The following is an 18,048-nucleotide window of genomic DNA, read 5'->3' as shown; positions in this document are numbered from 1 at the left end:
GGCGGGTCGTAAACGGATAGGGGTTAAACGGTTTCGGGTTGACCTGTTCACTAACAGGTGACTAACATATAAACCCATATCCTGCCCGTTTAATAAACGAGTACCCGTTAAGAACCCGTTTAAAAATATAATTTATTTACTTTTAAGTTTTTAAAACATTTCATATAAAGTAACATATATATTTTAAAAACAACACTCTTTTATTTTATTTATTAATATCTTAACAAAAAAACATAGAATGTAGAAAATAGTACATCTCTTTAATTAATATTTTTTTAATGTAATATATATATATATATATTTATTTATATTTATATCAAATTTAATGGGTCACCCAGTGGGTACCCAAATCAAACCCGCCTAAACCGTTATTAAACGGGTCAAATTCGGGTTGACCCGTTTATAAATGGGTCATCTTCTACTAAACCCAAACCCAATTTAAATGGGTGAATCACGGGTCACCTACTGACTTTCGACCTGTTTTGCCACGTATATTTACTGTTTGCATTGTTTCCAAATATTAGCTATGCATGTAACTTTAGGTATAGTATTTATTAAATATCAAAATGATGATATAGGTACATCCATAGTTGATGCTTCAAAATTATGCCAATGCATCTCTATCTCTAATAATATAAAGGGGATTCTCCCTTTGTGTCATCTTTTAAAATTGTCAAATTTTTCCTTATAGCTACCCATGATTATTTCAAAATACTCTTTTAACTATTTACAACTATCCCAAAATATCCTTATGGTAATGTCAAATTTATCCCTATGACTAATAATTATTCCAAAACACTCATATAACCTTTTACAACTATATCAAAATGCTCTATATTATTAAATTTTTTGTTCTTTATAATTTTTTAAAAGTTTTTAAAAAACAGAGAGCCATGGAGCATGCACATAGTGTGTGCCCATGGCTAGTTTTTATTTAATGGGATATCGATGTTGAGGGGAGGATTTTGTCCCCATAAAATTCTTTATTCTTAAATAAAGGTAAAAGCATATGTAAACCTATAAAATAAAAATGAAGTTTTTGTTTTGCTGTTATTGTTAGACTAAAATATTAATAAATTACAATTTTTTTTTTTAAATTTTGGTGCACAATATGAGTTTCTAGTAATATAATATATTAAAAGATAAAAGGAAAAGGGAAAAGCATCCACTAGAATTGCCTGTTAGTGATTAACAGTTGACATAAGGCTTGTTGTCTCAAACAAAAGGAAAAATAAAAGGAAACAAGGAAGAATCAACACAGGGGAAAGAGTTGGTGACGGAAAATAGGGGAGCAAGCGAACCCTCCGTTCAACAACATCTTCATAACAATCTTCTTTAGCATCTAAAGCGATCCCAGCATGAGCTCCCCACTGCACCACTCGGCGCGTCACCTCGCAGAAACCCCCATCGCTTATTTCCCAATCTTAGTTGAGCATATCATGCATATCATAGATTCTCTCATATATTACGGTTTAAGTGTTTATATATGACTCATAGATACCCACCGATTAGTTGAGCATATCATGCATATCATATATTCTCTCATATATAATGGTTTAAGTGTTTATCCATAGTCATGGATTTGTAAGAAAATAATTATTCAATGTGATAAGTCACATTGGTGGGTATCTATGGATTTGTAAAAAAAATTAAGGGAAGGGAGTTAGGAAGGGAGGAAAACAATTGAAATTATGAAAATTTATAGTTGGAATGTCAGGGTTGGAAGATTTTAGAAAGAGGGGTTAATAAAGGAGGTCCTTCTTGTATATTCTCCTAATATGGTTTTGATTCAGAAGACTAAACTTGAGAATGTTGATTGGGGGGTGTTAAAGCGATTCGGGAATGACGTAACAAGGATTGGGCCTTTGTACGTTCTCAAGGGTCAATGGGTGGTGTTTTGGTGATGGGGGATACTCACTTTATTGTTAAATTGGATAGTCTAGTAGGTTTTTTTTCTCTCTCTCTCTCTTTTTTTTTTTTTTTTTTTTTTTCAAGGAGAAAAAAAAGGCCAGGGTCATTGGTGGGTTTCGTTAGTGTATTGCCCCTCTAGACCAACCCTTAGGAGCTCTTTTTGGGATGAGCTGCTTTGCTATGTGTATGTATTTTGTGGTCCTAATTGATAGTGGGAGCTGACTTTAATGCAGTGAGGTTTCCCCTAGAGAAGAAAGGAGGTGATAGAGTTACTACTACTATGTTGAGTCTTTAACTCTTTTATTAGGGAGAGTGGTTTGAGAGACCTTTTTTTTTAATAATGATAATATTACGTGGTTGGTGGGAGGGGCTGGAGTAGTGGTGAGTAGGCTCGATAGATTCCTTTTTTGTACAAAGTGGGAGGATGAGTTCCCTAATCTCTCTTAATCTATTTTACCTAGGACCACATCTAACCACTTTCCCATCTTGTTGGAGTCGAGAAAGGTTGCTTGGGGACCTACTTCTTTTAGTTTTGAAAATATGTGGTAGGATCATGATTCCTTTTGGCCCTTAGTTAGGAATCCTTGGAATGAGGATGTGGAGAGGGGTTGGGAAGACTTTAGATTCATGAAAAAGCTAAAGAGGTTAAAAGAAGTTGAAAGATTGGGATAGGGAGGTGTTTAAAGACTTAAGGTTTGGAAAGGCTAGTATCTTAGGAGAGTTGGTTGAGTTAGATAGGAAGGAAGAAGATAATATTATGTTGGGAGAGGAAGAGATGAGAAGAGTATCTTTGAAGAATGAATTAGAGGAGGTGATTTTCAAGGAAATAAGAAGTTGAAGGCTGAAGATGAAGTTTAAATGGATTAGAGATAGTGATTGTAACTCTTGATTTTTTCATGGGATAGCAATTGAGAAAATGAGGAAGAATTTGATTATGGAGATGGAAGTGGATAAGGGGGTCATTAAATTTGATCGGAGTCAAATTGCTTCTGAAATCATTGAGTTTTATTCTAATTTGTATCTCAAAGGAGGATGGTTAGTAGACCTATGGTTGAAGGATTAGAGTGAGATCTTTTATCTGGTGAGGATGTTGACTTTTTGAGTCCGATCCCGATTTTGATGCTGACAAAGCACTCGTATCTCATGTGTGTATTTAGTGTTTTTGAATAGGTTTATGATTCAGCACACACATTAGGTAAAGGAGAAATGGATGCATGAAGGACTTATAGAACTTAAAGCCCACATAACAACTTGGCGTATTCCATAAAGAGAAGAGCAAAAAGAAGAAGAAGATGTTTATTCTTTATTATAATTGCATTTAAATTTTTATTATCTGGTCTATAATAATGCATGCATCTGCATGATATGTTTGAAAGCTCAGAACGACCTTAGGCTGATCATAGGGGACCCAACAATAGCACCAAAAATCTTTTTCTAGAAGGTTAAAATTAAGCAAGGATTTTTGAAATAGCTTTAGGGTCAAAATCGGGGCAAAAATAAAGGTTGATTGACGTTGGTTTTTTGGCTTAGTTAAAGAGCCTTGGTCGATCGAACCCTTATGTACTAAATGACTCGGTCGACCGAACCCACTATGCACAAATTAGCTCAGTTGATCAAACAGACCGTAGGCCAGAAAGTCAAAATTTTGACTAAGCCTCGGTCGACTGAATGGGTGAAAGTCAAATATTTGACTTATCTCGGTCGACCGACCCATTATTGAATGCACCGTCCTCGGTCGACTGAACCATAAAGTGTTTGACACCCCAACTACTTGGTTGACCAAATCATGTAGTTCAAAATAGTCTTGGTCGACCGAACCTCAAAGATGGTCAACCAAACCTAAGCCATGGTCGACTGAACCTACAAAGGGTTCGGAATCGCCCTGAGATGGTTGACAAAATCCATAGTTCAAAATTGCCACGATCGACTAAACTTATTAATATGGTCGACCGAACTTATTAATGGGCTATTTTTCAGTGCTAATTAAGCTTAATTTTTTCATTAAACAATTTGAAAAATACCAAGCGTGCCCCCAACGGGTTGGGAATCATATTTTTCACAAAGTCTATATATACTCCCTCAAAACCTCAGATTAGCAACTTTGATTAGCCAAATTTTTCTCTCTAATCTTTTGGATTAATTTTTATCAAAGTTCTTCCAAACTAATTTTTCATTGCAAAAATCTTTCATTGGGGCAAATTTTTCGTACTCTCTCAAAATCTCATTCATTCACTTGAAAAATCATTTTTGAAAGAGAGGTTTTATTTAGGGCATTTACTTCATCAAAAGTATTTTACTCATTATTTCTTTCATTGTTTTAAAATCATTCTTGAGAGTAAATCTTGGTTTTCCATATGATTTCTTGAAAAACATTTAAGGAAGAATATTTTTGTTAGGATCAAAACCTTTGAATGTTCATATTAGAGTGCATGTATTTGAGCATTAATGTGTACATCTCTGCTTGTATTTTTAGAAGCATGCTTATATGTACGAAAAATGTTTTTAATGTACCGGTTGAGTTCATCTCGTAAATTGAACTAGGGAGTCTCAACCCCGTAAGTGAGTCTGGTTGGGTTCAGCTTGTTAATTGAACTAGGGAGTCTTAACTCCGTAAGTGAGACCGTTTGGGTTCAGCCTGGAAATTGAACTGGGGAGTTTCTGCCCCGTAAGGGAGACAAGGTGGGTTTAGCCTTGTAATTGAGCTGGGGTTTACCTTGCTTTGTAAGGAAATATTGTAACGGCTTCTGCTCCATCTGTTTAAGTGAGTAGGGATAGTGTAATCCCTTGGGAGGTATGCCCAAGGTGGGGACGTAGGTTGATTTGACCGAACCTCGATAACAAATATTATGTGTGTCTCTCTCCTTATCTCATTTAATTTCTGCACTTTAATTTCCATACGTGTATGTTTGTTCATTTATAGTTATAATTATTTGCATGCACATTTATTTTAAATGAGATACAAATGTATGTTTGCACTGATAGCTTAATCGTTTTACATACACTCTTTCAATATTGAATGAGATATGAACTGTGGTGAATTGACAAATATTTAAATTAGCCGAACAGTTTTAAAACCCAATTCACTCCCCCTCTTGGGATCACACCAATTCCAACAGAGGAGGTGGTTTGGTTGGAGATACCTTTCAAGGAAGAGGAAGAGGAAGAGGAAGAGGAAGTGAGGGCTGCAGTTTTTGGGGTGGAGAGGTTAAAGCTCCAAGAGCTAACGGTTTTAATATTAGGGCGGGCCTTGAATCAATTGTAAGGTTGCTCCTTTGTGACCGGTTGGTCATGAGTTTTGAGTCCAAAGAAACAACATCTCTACATAAAAGTAGGGGTAAGGCTATGTACACTATGACAACCCTCCCCTTACCCTCGCAAAGCAGGGAGTCTCATGGCCTGAGGACGCCCTTCTACCTAACGATTTTAATATGACTTTCTTCCAAGATTGTTGAAAGGTGGTTAAGAATGATTTGGTTGAGGTCTTCAATGTATTTTATGGGAATGGGATTTTAAACATGAGTATCAATTCCACTTTCATATATCTAGTGCCAAAGAAGAATAAATACATTAAAATTTCATACTTTAGACCTTTTAGTTTAGAGGTTGTTTGGTATTAGTGTCCAAAAATTAGAGAAATGAAAACTTGAAACGAAAACCAAAAACTAGAAACAGAAAATAAAAAGTAGAAATCTGCTACTTGTTTGGTTAACATTTATAAAGCTAATGCAAATTAGAAACTTAATTAAAAAATTCTCATTTTCGTCTTTAAATCAAATAATATTATAAAAATATGAGTAACATAATAAAATTACAAATAATACACATTAAAAAAGTACTATAAAAAAAATAAAATTTATTATAATTATTAAACTGAATTGTTCTATATTCCAAAACTACTTTACAATAAAAATTTTATTGGACATGACAATTAAAAAATAGTAAAAATATTTTGTGATTGGCTTTATTATTATTTTTTAAAATTTATGTATAATTTTATTTTAATTATATTTAAATTCATATGATATTTAATTTTGATTTTAATTTAAAAGTATATAAAATGAATAATTTAATCCAAAAAAACTATTTCTAGATAATAAAATTTTTGGCAACAGGTTGTTAAAATAACTAAAAACCATAAAATCTAGTTTTTAGTCTTTTGGCAAACGGAAACAGAAAACGGACAAAAGCAAACGCGTTTTTGTAATTTGTTTCTTAATTGTGGAGAAACAAAAATAGAAAACAACAATGATACCAAACAGGCCCTTAGTTTCTAACATTTATAAAATTATCACTAAAGTGTTTGCTAATAGGCTGAGTACGGTGCTTGTGGATGCCATTCTAGTTGCTAATGAGGTTGTGGAGGATATTCGTAGGGGAAAGAGGAAGGGAATCATCTTTAAGTTGGATTTTGAGAACGCTTATGATAGAGTGAACTGGAAGTTCCTAGATAAGATTTTTGTGAGGAAGGAGTTTGGCGAGAGATTGTGGCGTTCGATTAGAGGTTGTTTGCATAATGTGAGCTACTCGATTTTAGTGAATGGCGAGTCTAAATCTTGGCTTAAGGCTACAAGAGTGATTAGGCAAGGTGACCCTTTTTCCCCATTTTGTTTGTTTTAGTGACTAATACTTTGAGTAGGATGGTGGATAGGGCAGTGGTTAGAGGTTTAGTGAAAGGTTTGGCGGTGGGAAGAGAGGGGGTCAAGGTATTGCACCTTCAATTTGCCGATGAAACTATCTTTTTTCTAGAGGACCACAAATCCTCATTTAAGAATATTCTGAGTCTCCTACACGTTTCTGAGAAGGTTTTTGCGCATAAGATTAATATGGGAAAGAGCAGTATTGCGGCTATCAATATATCTATTGAGAATTTTGGGGAGTTATCTACGGAGGTGGGGTGCATTGTTTTGGATTGGCCGCTGTCCTATTTGGGGTTCATTTGGGGGTAATCCTAGATCTACTAGCTTTTGGGATCTTGTTGTGGAAAAGGTTTCTAAGAGATTGGATGGGTGGAAAGACACTCTTTTTTCTCTTGGTGGTAGAATTACACTTATCTAAGCTTGCCTTTCTAGTATCTCTTTATATTTTCTTCTAATTTTCAAGATTCTAACAGGGTTGCTAATAAGATTGAGATGATGATGAGGGACTTTTTGTGGTCGGGGGTAGGGGGTTTTGGGGGGTCATTTAGTAGGTTGGGGAGTGTTGGGTAGGTCTAGACAAGAGGGTGGTTTGCTAGTTTGGGTATTGGAAACCTGGTGTCTAAAAACACAACTCTTTTGGCTAAATGGCTTTGGCAATTTCCACTAGAGAATTCTTCCTCATGGCATTTGGTTGTTAAAAGGAAGTAAGGATTAGACGAGAATGGGCGAGACTAATTTGAGATTTAGATGCTTTTCGAAGAGTCCGTGGAAAGCTCTCTTTTAAGAGTTATCCCCCCTTCATTCATCATATTAAATTCTTGGTGGGAAGAGGAGGTAATATTCGTTTTTGGAAAGATCCTTGGTTGTGGAATGTAGTTTTGTCCACCTCTTTTCCATGCCTCGTTTGCCTAAGCTTTGGGTTGGATAGGTCCATTTCTTCTTTTGTTGTTGACCAATGTGGTCATTTGCCGCCTTTTGATTTTCCACTTTCGTGGATTGTTAAATGATAGGGAGATGGTAGAACTATCCTCTTTGCTAGACTTGTTGAATTACTTTTGTTTTTCTTTGGAGGAGGATAGGTGGTCTTGGTCTCTAGATCCTTCGGGGGTTTACTCGTGCAAACCATTGTATGATTTTTTGAATATATCTAATTCATATTTTCCTCTCTATAGTTCCATTTGGAAGGCCAAAGTCCCCTTTAAAATTAAGACTTGTATTTTGTTGGTTGCGCTTGATAGAGTTAGTACCAATAAATTGCTGCAGATTAGGGGACCTTTTAAGGCTATATCTCCGGACATCTGTGTTCTTTGCATAAATTGTTCAGAATCATCGTCACATTTGCACATTCATTGTGACTATGCTTGGTTGGTTTGGAATAAGTTATTTGGCACTTTAGGCGAATGTTGGGTGAGTTCCAAGACAATTGAGGATTTTTTGGCAGTGTCTTTTGCTGGCTTTGGCCGGAAAAAGGAAAGGGCAGCACTATAGCAATGTGCACTTATGCGTCCTTTGGGGTTGTGGATGGAGCATAATGCACACATTTTTCTAGGGAAAAAATCATCTCAGTTGCTGGTTTGGGAAAAGATATATTATTTAGCTTCTCTTTGGTGTGTTGGACAAGGGAATTTTAAGGGGGTGAGCTTTTCTGATATTCAGCACGATAGGCATTGTGTGTTGGAGTGTGCTAGTTTGTGCTGGTTTTTATCTTGTTTTTCAGTCTTTAGGTTGTTTCTTTGTGTTTTTTATTTGGATTTTCCAGACTTTGTTAAGGAGATATGTCTTATTCTCCTAGCTGTATGTTTTATTCTATTAATGAAATTCTTCTTTTATTATAAAAAAATGACAGGCTTCCCGCTGTATTTATAATATATGTCAAGTAGAAATCCAATGACCATAATACCCTTACTAACTCACACTAACATGACTAACATATACTAATAATGCTAAATGACAAAATAATCATTAGCAGTGACAATCCTTATCCCATCTCTATATTTTATTTTCCCATGGCACTGCAAAGCGAGTAACAAGTATCTGAAACAGCCTCACCGAAGATTTATTTGCCAAAAGGAATATCACCAAAGGTGGTGATTAATTAGCCTGTGGTACTTTGTCTTGAGATATAATATCCAGCCATTTGTATCAAAGTGTGGGATCCAATCTTCATTGTTCCTCTAAGGTCATCTACATCAGAGTACATCTGTTTAACCATGGGAAAAATGTGTCTGGTTGCTTTAATTGAGACGGTTGTCGTCCTCGTACTTCAATCAATTTCTTTCTTTCAGCCGTAAAGGCTTTAGTTCAGGCTCAATCTTTGCTGTTAACAAGATTGTGCTCCAAGTAATGTACAACAGTGATTTAGTGAAACTGCCAACTTAGTTCAATATAACGTGCATAACAATAACGAGGAAATGCATACTATGAGAGTACATTTTCTATTATATTTCTGTATTTTTTACACCTTATTTGAAACTAGGTTTGCAAGCGATTATCATCCAACCTGCTTGACCAAGGTGTTGCTAAAAATTGCTGATGATGCATTTTATGTTATTCCTGATATACCCTACTACTGATTTATTTCTGAAAGCATTCTGTACTGATTAGTGTCACACCTTGCATGCAGATACAGTTGAAGACTGAGGAGAAAAACTCAATAACAAAATACTTTCCAAAAAAGGAAAATGAAAATGAACGAGAGTTGACCCAAGCTGAGGATCCATTTAAAAAATCTGTCAGGACAAATCAGGTGAAAAGCTTGAGAGTGGAAACTGTAGACACCAGAAAACTTGCATGCTCTGCTGAAGAAGCCGGGGATGATTCGAAATCCACTGTTTCTGTACTTCACCATGAGAGAGATCTCCTGTTTCATCCCAAGCGGGACTATGAGGAGTTTTCAGCTGATTCGTATCCTGCTATTTACAACTGCAATGATAAGTGTTCACCAAGAAAAAAGGGAAACTTTGAGAGAGCAGGAGATAAACAGCCGAAGTTTTCCTACTTTGGAAAACGCTAGTCATGAGAACACATTATCATGAATGTGTTGTATGTATATAGAATATTTTGACAACTATGGTTCTTTGAGCCGCAAGACTCCTGCTTTGCGAGGGTAGGAACAGAGTAGTCGCAGTGTATGCAGCCTTACTCCTATTTTTTTGCAGAGAGACTATATCTTTGGACTTGAACCCATGATCAACTGGTCATAAAGAGCAACCTTACCCTTGCTTTAAGGAGCAACCTTTTGTTGTAGGAAGAAAGAAAAAAAAAAAAGAATAGAAGTGGAATATCCTTGAAGTTGAACTTTTTCCCCTGTAAGCAAGTCGAGCACCGTTTCTTAGGGTGATTGTTTTGATTTTTTAAATCATTTTGGGGTGTCTTTATGATCATAAAATGATCAAAATGATAAAATATTTTGCAATTGCAGTCCCTGAAGGTGAAGTGGTGAACATATATATATTCCCCCACTGTTAACACAGCCCACTTGTTCAACTGAACGAGTCTTGGTAAAAGATGGCAGACCACAGTATTTTATTTTATATTTTTTTAAATCTACGTTTGAGCGTAAACCCTCATACTGCAGACTGCCTTGTAATTAATTACTCTGATTTCATCCATACCCTCTCACTAGATTCGCATTCATTCATGCTTGGGGTGCGATACTACGTGCTAGGTTCAAAATTCATGTCCAGTTCTATTGGGTTTTTAGATTTTAAATTCAAAATTTTAACGTCATGGTTTCAAATGTAAGATTAGCTTTTAATGACAATTTTTAGTTTCTTTTCGTTATGCATTCTTTTCATATTGTGGGTTCCATTCTTAATCACTCTAATGGGTGATTAAGTTTTCAAGGATTGATGTCATCGACAATATAACTATTGACTTGAAGTATGTAGCGGTATACAAATGTTCAGTGCAACTCTGAGGGTAACTTCCATCTGTGATAAATTGAATTTTTGACCAAGTTTATTAAAAACAGTAAGCTTTAAATTATTTTACTATAGTTATTATACTTCAAATACTGTTCTGATATCCATTATTTTGTACAATCCTCTGCCAACGTGGAAGGCTTTTATTTTAGTGTGCGCATGGCATCTTAGGAACCCAGTGGGAACTAATCTCTACAATGTATTTTCCATAAGAATAAAGTATGTGAGAAGGATAAGCCTCAACCATGAGTGGTTCTCTTCTTCACCATCATTTTCTTCTCGTTCCTCTCCATTTTTCTGTTTTCATTAGTAGATGTGGTTGCTAGATTTTCCGAGGGGGATAAGAAGAACACTATATATATATATATATAGACACACACACACACACACACATAAAATATCCCAAATTTCTTTCTATTCGATCCCAAATTTCTTATTTTATTCAATCTTATTCTAAGAAATAACCATGACACAAGCTAAAGCATTTACTTCGTATCATTATCATGACATGTTTAGGTCTAATATTTTTATTGAAATATATTAAAATGCTCATATTATTTTAACAATATAATTTTATAATCTTAATAATTTTGTAAGAAAATTTAACAAAATATTGATGGGTGGAGGGGATATTCAGTCACTAGTTGTGATCGAAACTCAGTGAGTATTTGCACTCAATTGAAAAAACAATTTAATTCAATCTGGGGATTTAAAAACAACTCTCTCTCTCTCTCTCTCTCTCTCTCTCTCTCTCTCGCTTATTGGTTATTCACCCTTTCAACAACACACTACATTGCACACACACACACACACACATATCTATTTATAGCAAATCATAAATCAACGTTTGTGGGCTGATTGGTGAGGTTGGTGGCTATCGATCAATAGAAGCGGTTGGTTGGTACAACATCCATCGTTAAATTTTGCTATCATCGTCTTTTTTACTTTTCAACATTTTCCCTTAAACGTGACTTTCCTAATTTTGTATTCCGAGTATTGTCTTCAGTATTGTAAAAATATCATTCCTGAGTTGCTTTGTAAAAATGTCAGCACTCTGATTATATGTTCTACAAGATATCAACTCCACTACTTTATTCTTGACATGCTCCCTAATAAAATGATACCGAGTATCAATATGTTTGCTTCTTTCATGGTAAATTGGATTTTTCGCAAGTGCAATTGCTGATCAGTTGTCAATGTAGACTTCTGTGAGGTTATCTTGAAAAAATCTCAAATACTTTAGTACATTCCTAATTCATATACCATGACAAACAATTGAACTGACAGCAATATACTCAACTTCACATGATGATAGCGTTACGATGAGTTGCTTCTTCGATGACCATGTAAACGCTATATCTCCTATGAAAAATGTGAATCCCGTCGTACTTTTTCTTTCATCAAGATCTCTTCTCCAATCGCTATCTGAATAGCCGATAAGTTTGCAATCACCTCTTGATGAATAAAACATACCATCAGTGATGGTACCCTTGACATAGCGGAATATCCTCTTTGCTACATTCAGATAGGACTGGTCATGAGTCTCCATGTATCCGCTGACAAATCCAAATCCATAGAGAATGTTTGGTCTAGTACATGTCAAATACCTCAAGCTTCCAATTAGACTCTTGAAATATGTGGAGTCAACATCTCCTTCTTCATTCTTTCTGAATTCCAATCCTGTTTTAACTGGAGTTGTTATAGGGTTGTATTTGTCTATCGTAAACTTCTTCAGTACTTCTTTTACATAGTGACTTTGCGAGATGAAGATTCTCTTCTCACTTTGCATGACTTCTATGCCAAGAAAATGAGCCATCTGATCAATATTCATTATTTCAAATTCTTTGACCATGCTCCTTTTGAAAGCGGCAAACATCTTTGGATTGTTGCCAATGAAGATCAGATCATCAACATATAGGCAGACAATTAGCATGCATCTGTTTCCATTTTCATGTATAGCGCATGCTCGTAGGGACACTTCTCAAATCCATTCTTTTGGAAGTAGTCATCAATCCTCATGTTCCATGCATGAGGTGCCTGCTTCAAGCCATAGATTGCTTTTTTCAACTTGTACACTCTATCTTTTTTGCCCTTCTTCATATATGCAGGTGGTTGATCGATATAAATCTCTTCTTCCAGAAAACCGTTCAAAAATGTTGATTTCACGTCCAGCTGGTAAATCTTCTTCCCATTTTATACTAGTCGTAAAATTAGTAATCTAATGGTTTCAAGCCTAATAACCAGGGCAAACATTTCTCCATAATTAATCCCATCTTTCTGCTTGTAGCCTTTGACGACAAGTCTTGTTTTGTATCTCTGAACTTCTCTTTGAGCATTCTTCTTGGTCTTGTAGACCCATTTCACACCAATAGTTTTGTAGCCCTTCGGGAGATTTGTCAACTCCCAAGTCTTGTTCTTATCGATGGATTGAATCTCCTCATCCATCACTTTTCTCCATTTGTCTTCTTCGTTAGCTTCCTCAAAGCTAACCGGGTAACTAGTCAACAACAAACAGTATAGAGTAACATACTCTTCTTTTGGTTTTGTAGTTTCATACAGGTCAGTTAGATTTCGAGCTTCTCTAGGTCTCATGTTTGAGATTTCATGCTTAGTTGGTGATGGAGTTTCATTCCTCTGTAGTGAACCATGTGGAAGTGTCTACAACTCGAGAACTTGTGACTTGATAGCCACTTGTCTTGTCTGTGTAAGTTCTTCTCCTTCAAGTGTCAATTCCGAATCTTTGGAAGATTCAGTCTGGTCCCATTTTCAGGATTCATTTTCTTCAAAAATGACATCCCGATTGTGAATGACTTTCTTGTTGATGAGATTGTAGAGTCGATATCCCATGGTTCTATCGTCGTATCCAACAAGGATACACTTCTCTCCTTTATCTTCCTACTTTTTCCTTCTTGCTTCTGGGATCTTGGCGTAGGCTATGGAGCCAAACACCCTAAGATGACTCACACTGGGCATGTGAGTACTCCAGGTTTCATGTGGTGTCTTTGTATCAAGACTCTTTGTAGGACATCGGTTGAGTAGATAGACTGCACATGACACTGCTTCTACCTAAAAACTCTTGGGCACATTCTTATCCTTTAACATGCTCCTGGCCATGTTAAGGATTGTGCGATTCTTCTTTTCAGCTACACTGTTCAACTGGGGAGTGTAGGTCGGTGTGAACTGTCTTTGAGTCCCTCATTACTTAAGGAATTTCAGGAAAGCTTTGTCCTTGTACTCTCCTCCTTGGTCTGATAGGAGTGACTTGATGTGATAGCCACTCTGTTTCTCCACGAGAGCTTTGAACTCTTTGAACTTGTTGAACACCTCTAATTTCCTTGTCACGAAGTTGACCCAAGTCTTCTTGTTGTAGTCGTTGATGAAAGTGAGGAAATATCGATTCTATCCTTTGAAAATGGTCTCAATGAACCACACACGTTTGTGTGTACTAACTGGAGCGGCATGATAGATCTCCAATTGGCTTGCTTTCCAAAGCTGTTTCTGTGTTACTTGCTCATAACACAACTTTCACATATCACATTTGGGTGGTGGATGTTGGGTAAGCCTTTCACCATCTTCTTGCTTTTCAACTGTTTCAAACTTTCAAAATTTAGATGTCCATACCTTAGATGTCATAGCCAGTCTTTGTCTTTGATGATAGCACTTAAACACCTTGGCATATCATGTTGGATGGTGAGCAGAAACATTCGATTCTTTGCGATTTGTACTCGAGTAACAAGCTTACCTCGAGCGTCTGTTATCACAATCTGCTTATCTTTAAGGCTAATTTGGTAGCCTTTCTCCACAAGTCGTTTAAGACTAAGTATATTAGTTTTCATGGCTGACACATAGTACACGTTGGAGATATAAGCATGGTCTCCATCCTTTCTCTTGATTAGGACATTTCCCCTTCCTCGAACTAGGACTTTAGAGAGATCACCAAATGATATCTCTCCCTGAACTTTTTCATCAAGTTCATTAAACAGATTCTTTCTTCCAGTCATGTGATTGCTGGCTCTAGAGTCAAGGTACCAAACATTTTGGTCCTGGTTGGTTGAACTATGTGCCATCAGCATCAACGATTCTCCTTCGGCTTTCTCCTTTTTTGCAAAGTTAGCATTTTCATTTATTTCATAATTTTGGGGATTTCCTCTGCACTCATTGCTGTAGTGTCCATACTTGTGGCAGTTGTAGCATTGAATGTTTCTCTTGTCTACGTTTGGACGATTATTGTGTCTCCTTTTTTTTCCTTGTCCTCTGCCTCGTGGGACATAGTTCTATTGATTGTGTTCTTCTCCAATGGGACCTCTTCCGCCTCTGCCACCTCCTCTGGAGTCAAAATTTCCATAATTTCTTCCACAAGATCCTCGGCCTCGTCTTCTTCCTTGCTGTGATGTCCCCCCTTTGTTGTATCTATCTATAGTGAGGGACAACTTTGTTTGGAGGACTTGCTCCAGTGCTTTATCATCACTCTTTCTGTTGACTTTCTGCTCATGGGCTTGGAGCGAACCCACAAGTTCTTTTACGGACATGGTTTCCAAATCTTTTGTTTCTTCCATGGTCACAACTATATAATCATATTTTGGATCCAGAGATCACAAAATTTTCTCACAAATGCTCTCGTCATTGAGAGTCTCTCTATTTATTCTCAATTGATTTGATACTACCATAACTCGTGTATAGTAGTCAACAATAGATTCAGTAGATTTCATTTTTAAAGATTCGAAATAACATCGCAATGTTTGAAAACGAATCTTCTTTACTTTGTCTACACCTTTGTGTGTTCGCTGGAGAGAGTCTTAAACTTCTTTGGATGTCTTGGTGGAGGTGATAATTTCAAATGTGACCTCATCAAGGCCTTGGTAGATTATGGATTTTACCTTGCAATCCTTCTTTTGATTGACTCGCAAGGTCATTCTTTGAGCATTGGACATAACTGTTTCGACTTCTTTTGATGGGCTTTCTCTGTACCCATATTCAACGATGTCCATAACATCCTGAGTACTTAGAAGGGCTCTCATTTAAATAGACTAGTTGTCATAATTCTCTCGGATCAACTTTGGAATGACCACTTGGATAGCACCGTTTGCCATTGAATTTAATATATAAAAAATAGAGAGATGGGGATTTATTTTGGAAAATATGATGCCACCAATGTGTTCAGAAGGTCGAAAAACCTTAGAAACCGATTTTGGTTTTTGGCGACTGGACGCAGGTCGGAAGGCGGGTCAAGTCATGCTCGCGGGGTTGGAGCCGCGGTGCTAGGCCGGGTCTCAGATGGAGTGGTCAGGTCGGATCTCACTAGTTGGGTGAGGAAGGCGCATGTGGGTGCATAGGGCACGTGAAGCTAGTAGTTGGAATCCTCGTCGGCGCATGGGGAGGACGCTGAGTTTGTTGGAGGCGCGTGTGAGCGCGTGTGGAGTCTTCCGGACTCCGTTTGAGACGCAGTTTTCACCGTTGAAATCGTCCCGACGCGAATTTCACAATGGTAGGCTCAATTTTAAATTTTGAGCAACTCCAAATATGAGAAAAAAATTGAATTTCTCCTCTGTTCGACTTTGTTTGGCGAATTTCGGTGTACCTGGACGCTCTGATACCACTGATGGGTGGAGGGGACGCTCAGTCACTAGTTGTGACTGAAACTCAGTGAGTATTTGCACTCAATTGAAAAAAAACAATTTAATTCAATCTGGAAAATAAATACAGAGGATTCAAAAATAACTCTCCCTCTCTAGAGTGTGAATAACTTAGTGAGTATTTGCACTCAATTGAAAAAAACAATTTAATTCAATCTGGAAAATAAATACAAAGGATTCAAAAACAACTCTCCCTCTCTCTAGCTCACTAATTATTCACCCTCTCAACACCACACACTACATTGCACACACACACATCTATTTATAGCAAATCATAAATCAACGTTTGTGGGCTGATTGGTGAGGTTGGTGGCCGCTGATCAACAGAAGCGACTGGTTGGTGCGGTAGCCGTCGTCAAATTTTGCTGCCACCGTCAAGTTTACTCTTCGACAAATATTATTGTGAGATAATAGTCACAGTTTCGGGCATTTGATACATTGTACATGAAAGTAATTTTAGGAGGATGTATGAATATGATTTGAGAATATGAAATTTGAAGTTTAGATTTAAATTTGTGTGATTAGGGAAGAAAATTAATATAATTTTTATTATATTTTATATAAATTTAAAAAATTAAAAATTAAAATTAAAAATTTATATTTTAAATACTGAATTATACCAACATAAGACAAATATAATAGTATTTTTATTTTGCATTGTTTCCAAATATGAGCTATGCATGTAATTTTAGGTATAGTGTTTCTTAAATATCAAAAAGATGATATAGGTACATCCATAGTTGACGCTTCAAAATTATGCCAATGCATCTCTATCTCTAATAATATAAAGAGATTCTTCCTTCAGCGTCATATTTTAAAATTATCAAATTTATCTTTATAATTGCTCATGATTATTTCAAAATACTCTTTTTAACTATCCACAACTATTCCAAAATACCCTTATAATAATGTCAAATTTATCCACTTATAATTATTTCAAAATACCCCTATAACCTTTTACAACTATTCCAAAATGTTCTTATAGTACTATTAAATTTTTTGTTCTTTTTAATTTTTAAAAAGTTTTTTTAAAAATAGAGAGCTATGAAGCATGCACATGTTGTGTGCGTATGGTCAGGGCCGGCTCTTCATTAAGGCCATTGAAGTGCTTGCCTATTTTTGGGGCTCTCAACTTTTTTTAAATATAATAATATAAATATTATTTAAGGGGAAACTTGCAAACCAGGAGACTTGACAAAGAATCTCAAGAGCTACTAGCTACTGTGTCAATACTCAGTACCCTGCACATAATAAAGTCTATGCACCTATATGTATATATAGATTATAGACCTGCGCATGACCTCTCTCTCTAGCCCCTGGGATTTAATTTAACTGTTTATTTTTTAATTTGTTACCCCATCCCCATGCATGCATTCATCATTCTCCATCTCTGTTAGTTTCATGGAATTCACGTGTTTGGGGGGTGGAGTACACATGCAGTGCAGCTAACATTACTTGATGTAACTAAAAAAATTAATTTTAAATAAAAATAAAAATTAAATAAAATATTAAGGACACCTAATTAAATCATTCGTCTAGGGCCCCTATTGGGAAGAACCACTCCTGCCTATGGTTAGTTTTTATTTAATGGGATATCGATGTTGAGGGGACATAAAATTTGTTATTCTTAAATTAAGGTAAAAGCATATTTATACACCTATAAAATAAAAATGAAGTTTTTTGTTTTGCTGTTATTGTTAGACTAAAAAATTATTTTTTAAATTTTCGTGCACAATATGAGTTTCTAGTAATATTTTATTAAACGATAAAAGGAAAAAAGAAAAGCACCCACTAGAAATAGTTATTAACAGTTGACACAGTGCTCCTCGTCTCAAACAAAATAAAAAGGAAGAATCAACACAGGGGAAAGAGTTGGTGACGGAAAATAGGGGAGCAAGCGAACCCTCCATTCAACAACATCATCATAACAATCTTCTTTAGCAT

At 36.1% G+C, this 18,048-nt stretch overlaps 1 protein-coding gene across 7 annotated transcripts in view; it reads left to right on the top strand.

Moving 5' to 3' along the window:
- LOC131155375 (uncharacterized) overlaps positions 1-9,963 on the top strand; it is a 93,994-nt gene extending 84,031 nt beyond the window's left edge. For 5 of the 7 annotated variants that reach the window (XM_058108452.1, XM_058108448.1, XM_058108454.1 and 2 more), the window contains one exon: positions 9,172-9,963. In XM_058108452.1, the coding sequence (XP_057964435.1) occupies positions 9,172-9,561 (390 nt within the window). In that variant the 3' untranslated portion in view covers positions 9,562-9,963. The remainder of the gene's footprint in view (positions 1-9,171) is intronic. The other 2 variants (XM_058108451.1, XM_058108449.1) reach the window with 1 other exon arrangement.
- Positions 9,964-18,048: the final 8,085 nt, after the last annotated feature.

This window comes from Malania oleifera, chromosome 5, assembly GCF_029873635.1.
Source record: "Malania oleifera isolate guangnan ecotype guangnan chromosome 5, ASM2987363v1, whole genome shotgun sequence".
NCBI classification, from domain to species: domain Eukaryota; kingdom Viridiplantae; phylum Streptophyta; class Magnoliopsida; order Santalales; family Ximeniaceae; genus Malania; species Malania oleifera.
This window is presented reverse-complemented; position numbering and strand designations above follow the sequence as displayed.